The 13,494-nt window shown below is 46.7% G+C and overlaps 1 protein-coding gene across 2 annotated transcripts; it reads right to left on the bottom strand.

Annotated features, from left to right (window-relative positions):
* Positions 1–12,709, bottom strand: znf1035 (zinc finger protein 1035). Of its 2 annotated transcripts, XM_083678833.1 has the most exons (4): positions 12,557–12,709; positions 9,724–9,786; positions 7,871–9,405; positions 1–7,762 (listed from the first exon to the last, which is right to left on the bottom strand). In XM_083678833.1, the coding sequence occupies exons 3-4, from the start codon at positions 9,360–9,362 to the stop codon at positions 510–512; spliced, it is 8,745 nt and encodes a 2,914-aa protein (XP_083534959.1). In that variant the 5' UTR covers positions 9,363–9,405; positions 9,724–9,786; positions 12,557–12,709; the 3' UTR covers positions 1–509. The 2 variants fall into 2 exon arrangements, with proteins under 2 accessions (XP_083534959.1, XP_083534958.1); XM_083678832.1 differs by having other exon boundaries at positions 1–9,405.
* Positions 12,710–13,494: the final 785 nt, after the last annotated feature.

Genomic DNA, 13,494 nt, shown 5'->3' on the forward strand with positions numbered 1-13,494 from the left:
TAGATAATATATATAGATTATATATATATAGATAAGTTCAAGGGAGGAACTAAGTAAATACAAACATTCTCACAAATCAGGTAGTGAAAATAATTCAGTAATTGCCTAAAAAACATAGTTTAAGACCTGCGGTCAATTCTTCACAAATGAAATAACCAAGAGGAGAGAAGATGAAACAGCAACAACCACGTGGTACAAATGAAACAGCAACAACCACGTGGTACAAACGCAATGAAGGTTATCAGAGAACACACAACATCTTTATGATAAAGTACTTGGATCACTGGAGGCTGTCCCCACAGGGGAGGCTGCTGGATTCCTCATGACAATGAGCCCGTCCTCCGATTTCTACCTCCACCAGCCTCCCCTGCTGGATAACACTGATGAACTCAGCCACTGGTAAGTGAGGCAGGAGGGGGCTTTTCCTACGACCAATTTGGTTAACCAATTAATCTGAATGGACTTTGGTGGGGGTGGGGTGTGTGTGTGGGGGGGGGGGGGGGGTCTTATTAAGAGGGGGCTGCATGAGTCTTTTGATGTTCATCCAGGAGATGGGGGAAAGCGAACGCCTTGTCACATTCTGTGCATTCATACACAACCTCTCCGACATGACTCTCCTGGTGCTGCCTAAGCAGAGTCAGCTGAGAGAAGGACTTGTAGCACATGTCACAGCGGTGTTCCCCCACGTGCCGCTCGGCGTGCTTCCTCATATGCGTGGCCAGCTCCTGTGCCGAGGCTACAGACCTGGGGCAGAGGGGGCACTTGTATTGGTTGTCAGTGCTCTGGGGGGGTTTGTGTCCAGTGTCAGCCTTGTAACAATGCCTTCTCTCATGGTCTTGGAGGTACCTCTTCTGGGTGAAGGCTTTCTTACAGACAGGGCACTTGAATGGCCGTTCACTGTTATGCTGTTTGCTTTGATGTTCCTGGAGACTGAACTGAGAGGAGAATCTCTTAGAGCAGATCGGGCAAATATAGAAGTCCTCACCCACGTCCACCTCAACCTCCTCCTCCACTGCTTGTTCTGATGTGACCGGAGGAGTCTTTGCGGTAGACTGATTTGGACGCTCACCGTCCGTCACGGCACGCTGTCTTCGAGCGCAGCGGTGCTTGCGGAAAGCGTCGCTGCCCAGGAAGCTCTGGCCACACTCTGTGCACTCGTACTGCGTAGCAGCTGTCTGGTGGCAACGCTCGTGTTCCGCTAGCTTGCTTTTGCTGGGGAACACCATCTTGCAAACACGGCATGCGTGCGTGTTCTCAGAATGCACTGAGAGGTGCCTGGCCAGTTCCATGGCATGGGCGAACCTGTGGGGGCAAATAGGGCATTTATAGATCTTCTCTGTGCCACCCTCTTCTGCCATTGTATTACTTTCTTCTGCAGCCTCATCAGCACTGTGTCTCTTCAAATGGAGGAGAAAATGGGCCCGATAACTAAAACTCATGTGGCACTGATCACACTGATACTGATATGATTTCGCCCCCAGGTGGTGTCTGAGCTGGTGCTTCTTTAAGTGAGAACCATGTAAGAAGTGCTTATTACAGTCTTGGCATTTATGAGGTCTCTCTCTGGCTGGCGTGCAGCCATGCTCTGAGAGCTGCTCAGGGTCTTTAAAGCACTTGGTGCAAACATCACAGCGATACTTGTGTTCAGCTGAGGAGGAGGACGACGACGCAGAGGAAGGAGAGGGGGATGCGGTCTTTTCCTCTGGTGGCATCAGAGGCAGGAGAGCCTCCTCTTGCTCAGTGTGGATTTTCCGGTGCTCAGCGCGGCTGATCTTACAGGAGAAGGTCTGGTCACATATGTCGCAGGGGAAGTTGTCCTCGCGATGTGTGGCCATATGCTCTGCCAGCTGCGAGGGTCCCGTGAAGCTGAGCTGGCACTTGGGGCAGCGGTGGGGGCGACTCTTCCCATGCGAGTGCTTGTGTTTACGCAGAGCGAAGAGGGACACAAAGCCCCTCCCACACGTCTGACACTGAAACTCTGACTTGTGACTCCGCTCATGCTGCTGCAGTTGGGGTAGCTGGAAGAAGCACTTCCCGCATTCTGCACACTCGTGGGGCTTCTCGCCGGTGTGGCAGCGCTGATGGTCCTCCAGACACTCTGAGGTGAGGAAGGTCTTACCACAGACGTGACAGGGGAAGTAGGGAGCCGAGTCGGAGTCGTTCTCATCAGTGCCATCAGTTTCATTGGCGGCGTCGTCGTCGTCATCATAATTATCGTCATTTGCATCACTTTTTTCATTCCCTTCTACTTCAATATCAACTTCCTGTGTTTCCTTTTCCTTTATAGAGCTGTCAGCCTCATTGTCTATCTGCCCGTTTGGGTGCATCATCCTGCAGTGTCTGACCAGTGAGCTACGGAGGGCATAGCCCTTCTTACAGAAATGGCAAGTGTGCACCTCCCTGGGATGGGCTTCGGTGAAATGGTTATTTAGTGACTGACTTGTCCAAAACCTTTGTTGACATTCTGTGCAGACAAACGGTCTGTTTGGGTCATGACACGTTCTATGGATATCAAGGTCAGAGGGGTAGAGAAAGGTCTGTGAGCATTCTGGGCAAGAATAAATCTTCTCATTGGTGTGCACTTTCATATGCCTCTCCAGCTGACCCTGACTGGCACATACTTTCCCACACTTGGGGCAGGTGCTGTTTTTCCTCTCCTGATCTTCTCGCCCATGGTCCTCCAAGTGACTAATGAGCAGCAGCCCATCCGAGAAACTTTTATCACATTCTGAGCACTGATACTGGACAGCTTTTTTCTCTTTGGATGAGCTTCCATTCTGTTGGTTCCCAGTGGAATCCTGCGGTTTTAACGCCTTTATGTTGTCATCTTTGCAGGAGAAGTTTGTCTGCAGGACCCCAGTACCTGTTGTTTTGGACCCTTGGTTAAAGACAAGCACGCCATCTTTAAGAGTAGAGTCTATCTCGGAGGCAATTACAGTATCTGCATTACGCTCCTCCTTGAACAGGCTCTTCCAGAGGCTAGAACATTTCCTACCGTGTTTCCTGTAGAAGTTCCTGTTCCAGAAACCTTTGTTGCACCTCTTGCAGACGAATGGATACTGCCCTGTATGTGCACGCATGTGCCTGTTCAGCCCACTTTTATTTATAAAGCGCATATTGCAATGAGTACACAGGAAGGGTTTATCCACCTCATCATGAGTATTGTTATCTTGATCAAACATTGTTGGGCTGTTATCGCTACTCTGCAGTTTGTCACCATACCCCTCATCCAGAGGCTCCTCCTTGACATTCAACAGGCCAATCAGCTGCTGCTGCGGTAGAGGCGGCGCCTGGCTCGGTGGCTGTGCAGCCGTGTCTGATCTGTGTGTGGTGAGGAAATGTTGCTGGAGCTGTGAGAACAACAAGAAGCGGGAACTGCAACCAGCACAAGAGAAGCCCTTTGGTGGGTTGTGCGCGGAGGGCGCGCGGGGGCTGTGGGAAGGCGACTTAGATTTCACTACGCAGCTCTTCAGATGTTCCTGTAGTTCAACTGGAGAAAACACCTCTCCACACTTGTCACACAGCTCCGGGTCAATAGGTTCCCCCCTCAGGCCGTTGCACTTGATCAGGTGGCGCTGTAAGTAGTCCCTCCTGATGAACCTCTCTCCACAGCTGGCACAGCCAAACGGCTTCTCCCCGGTGTGTAAGCGTGTGTGCACCCTCAATTGCTCAGAAGTCTTGAAAACACGAGGGCAATAGGAACATCTGAATTTTCTCTTATCTTTATAGTGCAGCTGTATCCTCTGTAGAATTCTGTTCTCTCTGGGTGGCAGAGTACCAACACTTTCCTCTTGCAAATTCAAACTCTGCTGCACAGACTTTATTTTACTGGTGAATATTCTTTTACAGCTGCTTCTCTTTTGATGTCTCTTCAGCGACTTTTCAGCAGTGAACGTGACCTCACAACAGTCGCAGCTGAATTGTTTTGTAGCGTGCATCACAATGACATGTCTGTCCAAAGACTTCTGAGTGTGGAAGCTTTTTGCACAGGTGTCGCATGAGAACATGTGTCGCTTTCCTAAATCCAACGTATCCTTTTTATTTTGCCAGCCCCTTCCAATATCCTCGACACTGATTTTGGCAATACGAACTTCCAATCGTTGCCTTTTCCCTTTGCAGCGACTCTGATGCAGTTTAAGGTGATCATATCGGGAGAAGCAGCTGTCACAGGCCTTGCAGCGATATGGCTTAACCTCTGTGTGTGTTAGGATGTGCCGCCTTAAGTTTCGAGATTTCATAAAGGTTTTTGTACAGAATTTGCACTTGTATTCCCCTTCGATCTCCCCCGGTGGGCGTCTTCTTAACTCTGCAGGGCCAGAGGCATTAGACAGCGTTGTGGTGATGTCACTCTTGGTGGTGCATGGCCTCTGTCTGTTCACACCGTCACAGAAAGCTTCATGCTGTAAGAATTTGAGACGGTCTGCATATCTGTGACCACAGTGCATGCATGGGTAAGGTTTTTCCCCAGTGTGTGAAGGAAGATGTTTCAGCAGATAACTTCTGTACCTGAATCTGTTTGAACAGTGTGGGCATTTGTGCTGGAACACATCGTTGCCCCTGGTTCCCAATACTGTGGTGTTATTATTCATGGGCATTGATCCAGGAGCTCTGGAGTTGCGGCAGAATCTCTTCTCATGTACATCCCGATTATCTGATCTGGTAAACCTTCTCCCACACATCCCGCACGGATGCAAAAATATCATCTTGGGCGTTTTGCTAGTGTAGAAGCAAATCTTCTCATGGACATTGCAGTTAGCTTGTCTATTAAAGTTTTTTCCACAATTTCTGCATGTATACATGAAAGTGTTTTCGGGAGCTGCACTAGAGTTGTTGCAAGTTCTCTCATGGATATTCCTGCCGGCTTGCTGATCAAAGTTCTTCAAGCAACTTTTACATGAATACAAAGTGGTTTGGGGCTTTGTGCTGGAGACATTGCATGTTTTCTCACCGATGTCCCTGTTAAATTTCCTGCGGAAACGTTTTCCACCTTCTGTTTTGGAGAAGTTGCAAACTCTTTCATGCGCCCTATATTTGTAGAGTCCGAAGCATTGGCCGCATTTCGAACAGGGACGTACAGTATTTGAATCATGGCCATCGTGGTGTTTGGTCATGCGATTCCACCGCTCAAACCTTCGAGGACAGTATGAACACTTAAATGGGTAGTTCTTTTCCCTGATGACTGAAGGCATGGCTTTCCCTTCAACTGCTTTGCTGGTGATGACTGGAGGCCCTGGACACTTCCGCCTGTGAAGCACAAGTAATTCCTGGCGATAAAAGCGTTCACCACACTGCTGACAACAATAGGGTTTCTCCCCTGTGTGAATACGCATGTGGCGAATCAGAGAGCCGCGGCTAGAGAAGTGGCCCTTACAGAACGGACACTGACGTGCAGAGGGCCCTGGCAGGTGACTCATGCTGTGGCTGCCTAGTTCTGAGACACTGTGGAACACCTCTTGGCATACGGAGCACTTCTTTTCTGCTCCATCTTCCTCTTTCTCTTCCTTTTTCTGCTGCTGTTGTGATTGTAGTTGCTGTTGCTGTTGCTTCGCTTTGCGGGCCTGATCCTCTAGGCGTTTGTGTGAGCCAATATGTCGGAGCAGAAAGGCAGGGTACCGGAACTGCAGTGGGCAGTCTGGGCACTGAAGCATTCCTTTTTTAATGTGAGATTTTCTGTGCTTCAGCAAGTCCCCAATGGTAGGAACAATCTTCTTGCATACGGTGCATTGTATCCTACGCTGGTGCACATTTTTGTGAGATAAAAGATGCACTTGTTTCCTAAAACGTTTTCCACACTCCAGGCAGCGGTATGGTTTCTCACCTTTGTGCGTGTGCATGTGTTTCTTTAGGGAATAAGGATTACTGAAACATTTTCCACAGAAACGGCAGGAGTTGGGTTGGACATCAGCTTCATTGGCAAGCGTAGGGGCTTCTTGGGACATCTCAGGTTTGATTGACTGTTGGAAAGTGGGATCAAGACTGGAATGCCTGAATTTAAACTTTTTCCCAGACTTTTTATACACATCATGTTTCTTCATGTGTCTGTACCTCCCAGAGACAGTAGAGAAAATGGCGTGACAAAGTTTGCATTTGAAGCGTAGCCCATTTTTATCAGATGTCATCGGTGGAGGTTGTGTAGGTTGTTTTTTCTGCTCCATGTTTTCCTTGTGTTCACTTTTTATTTCCCTTCCACTGCAGTTAAGGACATACTCCTTGATACAAGTCGTTCTTAGGTGTCGAAATCGGTTAGATCCATTAGTATAGGTGGTGCTGCACAAAGGACATTTAAACTTATTGCCAACTTTCCCCTTGCCTCCGGATACACTGTCCTTGATGCACTGCATACGCAGATGGCGGGACAGGTTGTAGGAGTACTTGAAAATGCGTGGGCAGAGGGGGCAGTCATATCTGCCATAAGTACCAGTTCTCACTGGCACTTTAAATGAAGTCGCTATGTTTTGGGACGAAGTCACAGGTTTTATGAGGAGGACGTTGCATTTGTGTACATTGTGTCCATGCTTGTGGAGCTTTAGCTTGCATGAGAAACTTTTCCAACAAATACTACAAGTATGTTCTTTGCAGATATCCACCAGCTTCACATAACAGTCAGGGAGATTGGCATAAAGGCTGTCTGGTGGATGAACAAAGGGCTCCACAATTTTATGCCTTAAGTGGGACGTGATAGTTTTGTTTTCGATGACGCCGGTACTTGGGACTTCGGTCTGTTTCTGAGCTGCGGCTTTGGATCTCAAATGCTTGCATCGCATCAGACGGACATGTTTGTTCAGGCTTCCGATCTGTGCGAAGTAAAGACCACATTTGGGGCATTTGAACGGTGTTATTCCCGAGTGGAGCCGCATGTGGGAGTGGTAGCTGTAAAGTCTGGGGAACGTCTTGTTGCATAATTTACACTTGGGTACAGGACGCCAGGTCGACTTGCTCTTCTGTGGTGTGGACGTAGTCTTAGAGGGGAACGCAGCACTTTCATTATCATCCCCACAGCGATGTTGCGCTGCTACATCATCCACCAGGTAGGTGCTGCAGGTCTGGCAGAATTGAAATTTGTGCTGGGAGTGGCTACAATGGTGGTGCTCGAGAAGATGGTCTGCACTCTGTGCTGTCTGTTGGCACTCTGAACAGTGAAACGCTTCATTCATGTCATCCCTCCGTTTGGAGGTTTTCAGCAGCACGATGGGGTGCAGGCGTCTCTTCATATGCTGTGATGATTTCAACTGAGCTGCTTTAGTTCCTTCGACCTGGTTGGATTCAGATCTTGTCTCCACCTTGCTCTCAGTGTCACTGAGGGATTCCTCCTCTGACAGTGGTTCGCCGTAGAACATGCTGAGCATGGGGGGTTCTTGGCCATCGACTGCTGTAGATACCTCCTGAAATGGTGACGTTGCGTTTTCCAGACCAGCTCTCTCAAGGGCGGGTGGCTCGAAGTGGTTCTGTTGCACGGTCTGATCCTCCGCCAAACAAGAAGACGTATTGGTCTCCTCAATGGGGTTAGTCCATTCATTTTGAAGGGAGGGAATTTCTGCAGTCTGTGATTTGTTCTGGCCTAAACAGTGCTCTAAACAATCCAAGCTGCTGAGGTCCTCTTTGCTTTCACTTGCTCCAATGGAATCTGCCTCATTCACCTCACAGGTAGAGTTCTGACTAACAGGGCCGCCACCCATGATTTCCTGAAATCTCATTTTCAAACATTGATTTTTGGGGAACTCTAAGCAGGATTCAAACGTCTGATTGCTGCCCTCCAGTCCACCTAAAGAACTGCTACCCTCCAGTCCACCTAAAGAACTGCTACCCTCCAGTCCACCTAAAGAACTGCTACCCTCCAGTCCACCTAAAGAACTGCTGCCCTCCAGTCCACCTCTGCTAAAGGAACTTCTGCTTCCATCTTCTGGCTCAGCTTCTCTAGCGGCACTGTGACATTCTAAGGCACTGGTATAGTCATGTAGCTTGTGAGCATTAGCATCTTGAGCATCAGAGGTCTTGATATCCCGCGAATCCACTGGTCCTTGGGTTGACGAAGGAATGTCCTCCTCTTCATCACCCTTTCTCAGGACAGACCCTTCATTGTGGCCCTCTCGACAGCTGACATTGGAATATCGATCCTCTTCCCTTATTGATTTCTCTTCTTCCTCCTCCTCCTCCTTCTCCTCCCCCTGTTCTCCATCCATATCCTCCTGTCTTTCACTCTCTGAGACGGACATGTTGTCTGGGGCACGGGACTGTTGATCTCCTTGCATGCTTGTCTCCTCCTCCTGTTCCCTCTCCAATGCTTTGCCATCCAGATCCTCTCCTCCCTCGCTCGCTAAGACAGGCTGACTCTCTGGGGCACCTAAGTGGGGGTCTGAGTGTGGACACTCTTTTTTGTGTGACTCCTCCTCCACATGTATATCTCCTTGTCCTCCTCCACATTGTCCTCCTCTTCTCATCTCCTCCTCCTCATGCTCTGGTGTGCATGACTCTGGGGCACATGAGTGTTCATCCTCTTGCATGCATGTCTCCTTGTCTTCTTCTTCGCTAGGCATGCCATATCCTCCTCCTCCTCTTACCCTCTCCTCCTCCTCTTGTGTGCTTGACCGCTCCTCCTCTTCTTTTTCTCTCTCCTGTGCATCGTCACCCGGATCCTCCTCTCCATCATTCTCTGAGGCGGACAGGCTCTCTGGGGCACCTGGGAAGGGAACCAAGATCTTGCAAGCATGGCCTCCTTCTTTAGGGGGTGATCTGTTGTCATCTGAACCCAGCGGAGTATCCTTAAGATTGCTAGAGGGAGTAGGGGGCCAATCTGGATGACTCAAATTCCTGTTGCTGTCGATTCCTTGGGTTTCAGAATGCTGACTAGAATCATGGTTTAACGTCGGACAGGAGGACCTCGACCTGTTGTTATCTGGCTCTGAGCAGCTGCTGACATCTGAGTAGTCTTCTAGAATAGATGGATTTAGCATGTCACAGTCGTCTTTGAAATCATGCGAGTCTGCTTCTAAATCTGAGGGGAAACAGCTGGAACTGGCTGATCTATCTGGGGCAAAATCTGTGTAGGAGCTGCCTCGTCTGTGTTTTACCAGGTCTGCCTGAACTGTGTGTTGGCTCTCATCTTGCCATGGGAAGTCATCATAGTATCTCTGTGGCACAGAATCTGAGCTAGGGTTGGAATTTGAGTAAAAGTCTGAATTTAAGTTCAAGTCGGGGGAGAGGGTCTCTGCGGAAACCCCCATGTTGGAAAGGCCATCCTGTTCAATGAGGCTCTCGATGTGTTGGACCAAGTTCTCCTCTGGATCCAAAGGCACGATCACAGTCCTCGAGTCTGATGACAAAGGCTGAATGTTGTGAAAACAGGTGTTCCATCCATGAGCCATCCTGCACGGGGGGTCTGGGACCTCAGTCTTCCTTCACCCGATCCTGAGAGAGAATGAATTCACAAGACAAGACACCATAGTGTTAACGTGCATACAGACTAACATCTTACAGTTTAAAGAGAGAACATGGTACACATGGGAATAGGTGATAAAATGCTGGCTATACAAGAGGACACAACATCAGGACATTGGCAAATGGGAATAGGGTTGTAAAGTCACACGGTAACAATGTGACATTGCTCTTACATTAACTCTGTGATTACTCTAGTAGGGTTGTAAAGTCACACGGTAACAATGTGACATTGCTCTTACATTAACTCTGTGATTACTCTAGTAACAGCATCGTAACCCAAATACTCACCACCTCTGCTTTGGCATGTGTGGATGGGATCCAAGGTGCCGTGAGTTACATCTGCCCAGGACACTGGAGAACGAGGAAGAAATGCAGGCTAATCAAATTACAAACACATTCAAGACATACAGAGTACACAATCTAGGCATACAAATGAATTTCAACCCTCACAAGCAAAAAAATCAAACTACTGAATTTCCAAAGAACTTTGGAAACTCAGACTTTTTTTTTAGGGCCCAAGCATTGATGTTTTTTTTTGTGTGCATCGTGTTTCCACCACCCTGGGTGCTGCTGGGGGGGGGGGCAAACTATCCATGTCATCAAAAACATTTCCCGGCAACCATCAAACCAGCATGATTACTCATAGCTGCACTAATAAATCTGTCAATCATTTTCACATCTTTTTCTAGCAAATTTCTTAGTAACATGACTTTGAAACTAGCAAAGGAGTGTCGTGGAATTCTATGCCAAAGACTAGAGCTGATGGTTTCTCCAGAGACTTTCATTACAAGTAACAAAGCCGAGGTGGTTCGTGAAGCATCCTCCCGTTTGCTCTTCAGAACACCATGTTTATACATTTTCCAATTTAGGTTCCATCCCTCATGTAAATCATCTACACCTCCTGGCTGTTTGCCACCAATGTCTTTTCCCTGGTTCCTGCACCCCCTCACGGTTTGGTTTCCCCTCCCATTTCTAAAGTCAGTCATCAGGGTGTAACAATACTGACGGCGAGCACATCGTGATTATCTAAAACATATTACATCAACTCCATTCTTAGTACTTATTGGTACTGCTCCTGCTCTTAACCTCTGGGTACCCTCCATACAATACAAATCACATGATTATACATTATTTTGAGATACAACTCAAGGGTCAGGTCAGATGGTTCCCAGCATTACGAGGCCCTTAAGGCCAGCAGTTTATGATCAAAAGTATCTGGTTGGACAGTATCTTGTTTTGGTTGGACAGTTTTCAACAATGAATTAAGGAGACCTTGAGTGCTTACTGGTGTCTGACATCTTTTGCACACGACTCTTGCATTCAGCACGCTTCCTCATACAATGGAAAATTACAGAAGTACAACAGTTCAGTAAAAATACAGTACAGTATTCTAAGTTAAGTTCAATCTATTAGGTACTAATCATCTATCACAGGATCTACACTCACCTTATGATTTATGTAGTACATTCTTTGGCATGCTAGCATATTTTTGTACACAACGGAAATTTACCATAGGAGTTGTGGGGTTGAATGTGAGGCATTTATTTAGTCTGGAAATGTATATGAATGGCTAAATGAACAACATGTTAGTTGTCAGATGAGCCAATCACATTTCCCATGAAGTTAAACAGGTGCTTACTCGCAGCTAAGCAAACTGAACAGTGCATATAAATGCTTCTATACGTGACTCCAAACCAAAGTAACCAACAGATTTACATTGTGTTCTCATGCTTTTGTAACATAACAAGTCAGTCCCATAGACTAGCCTAGCTTTTTTTGGGCTGTTCCCAGAAAAAGCGTCAATAATATTCCTTGGACGTTATGAGAAATGTTTTCCTCTTAGAATAACAATCTCTGATCAAGAGTATAATTCTGTAAAATTTGACACTACGACTTTGAACAACTGACCAAACAGTACAATAATACAAGCATCACACAAGCATCACCCACCACAGCCAGCAGAGGAGTGGTGTCGCCGTCATTTGAAACAACAACTCATCAAGGAGTGCAAAATGCAAATCAATGGGCATAGCTAATGTTTATGTCATGGCTGCCTGATTTAGCTGTCCCTGTAGTTGATATAATCAAATCTGCACCAAGATCAGCAATATGACTAATCATGAATATGATTATAAAACACAAAGGAAGACGCAGTCTAATCATAACATCACATCATTATTGTGGTTGAGTCACAACTAATTAGCCAATCAGAAGAGTAGGAGGAGTAAGAAAGAGGAAGTCGTGATGAATACCAAATTAATCTAATTACTTATGATCACGTGCTATAAACAAGTGAATACATTACACTTGGGAAGCATCGCTGACTGACAAAAAGTTGGCTAATCAATACAACTGTAGTCAGTTAGCTGACAAACTAAAGTTCCCTTGAATCCCTAACGTAAACGATACCGCTAGCTAGCTGCTACATAACAAAAGGATGCATCCTGTCAGAAAGGTCAAATTGATTAAAACCTAACATTGACGGAGACCAGTAATCACTAGAGTAAACAAGACATATATCTATTTGATTACTGCTGTAGAATTATGTGTTCTCATTCCATTAAATGTGACATTCTACAATTCTATGATAATCGATCATTCTAAATGTGAAACGTGTGATGTCCAGCAAGGCGGAATATTACCTTACTGTACTTAACTGACTCGTATGTTTATTGTTTTCTTACAATGTGGGGTTAATTAGCGAGGTATACATGCATGATATCAATCAAAATTGGTACTTATGTCCGCTAATTATCAGTAGTTCATTTCGCATGATCACATCGTCATATCCAGGTAGTAGCACAGGTATGTACGTTGCATAGATTTGCTGGCAATAGCACCACTGCGTGTAGCCTACAGTAGCTAGTTACAACAAGGGTGTCCAGCCTGCCAAGCAAGTATGAGGACAGGGTATAACAATAAACTAATTAGCCAACACGCATGTCCAGAGTGAATGAAACAGCTAAGTGGAAATGTTATGTTGTGAAATTGTGATAAATAATGTTTGCCACTCAATGACTGCATCTTGGCTTGCAATGCTAACTATTAGCACCATCCATCTACAAATGGCTTCTTCCCCATTACAACTCGGCTCCCTTCAGTTCTGAAGAACCTTACTTACCAATGCAATCATGTGTCCCTCGACCCGTCCTTCGTTCGCTTTCTGTCCCACGATGCGTCAGACAGTTATTTCCGTGCACACCTCAAGCATATCCATGAATTAGGTGAATACAATGTCATATTTCAGAAGAACACAACACATGATTTACTTGTTTTCCTCTTTGGCGCATCACACAATGTGCCTGGACCCCGGGAACATTCCTGATTCCACGCTGTTAGAACCAATAAGAACGTAGAGGAACCTTGCGAGAACCCGCCCCACGTTCTATGGGCTGCGCAGTACTGTTTCTGCGCACCGCACAATCCTGCATTTCGCGGCTTCTGCCTCTGGGCTGCGCAGCTCGCCGAGCCGACTGCTGCTGCTGCTGCTGCTGAAAGTGCAATGGCTCCCAGACAGACACAATGCGGGCAGCAGCAGTAACGGCTGTCCTACGTGTTGCTCTCCCTAACTCTGTTGTTTGACAGCTGTTAATTATGTGGAAACTCCATAACATTCCCCAGCATCATTTATGGCCAGTCTAGGTTGGTTTACAGCAAGAGAAATGGTAACAGCCTGCTTACAACTGGGTCACACTGAAGTGCTGCTGCCTGCTGGCCACCATTTTAGTAACAGGAAACCTGCAAGAAGGAAAGACAGAGGGAAGCAAGAAACACGCAAGATGGTGCCCATTTAACCTTTTTTTTTTTTTTTTTTTTTTTTTTTTTTTTAGGGGTTCTCAGCAAGGGTTTTCTGTGTCATACCAGTAAACCACAACTTAAAGTTTGACTCAAAATAACACATGGTTCAGTACAGCAAGTAGGGACTATGAGCAGTGCATAGTAAACCCCTTGGAGAATAGTCTCCTCTCATGTCCCGTATTATTAACAAGTCTAGGGGCCCTTGTCATAAGGGAATACCACCTTGTACCAGAGGCCCCTATCCACAATTGGCATTGATTC

This window comes from Argentina silus (genome assembly GCF_951799395.1).
Source record: "Argentina silus genome assembly, chromosome: 10".
Taxonomy (NCBI): Eukaryota; Metazoa; Chordata; class Actinopteri; order Argentiniformes; family Argentinidae; genus Argentina; species Argentina silus.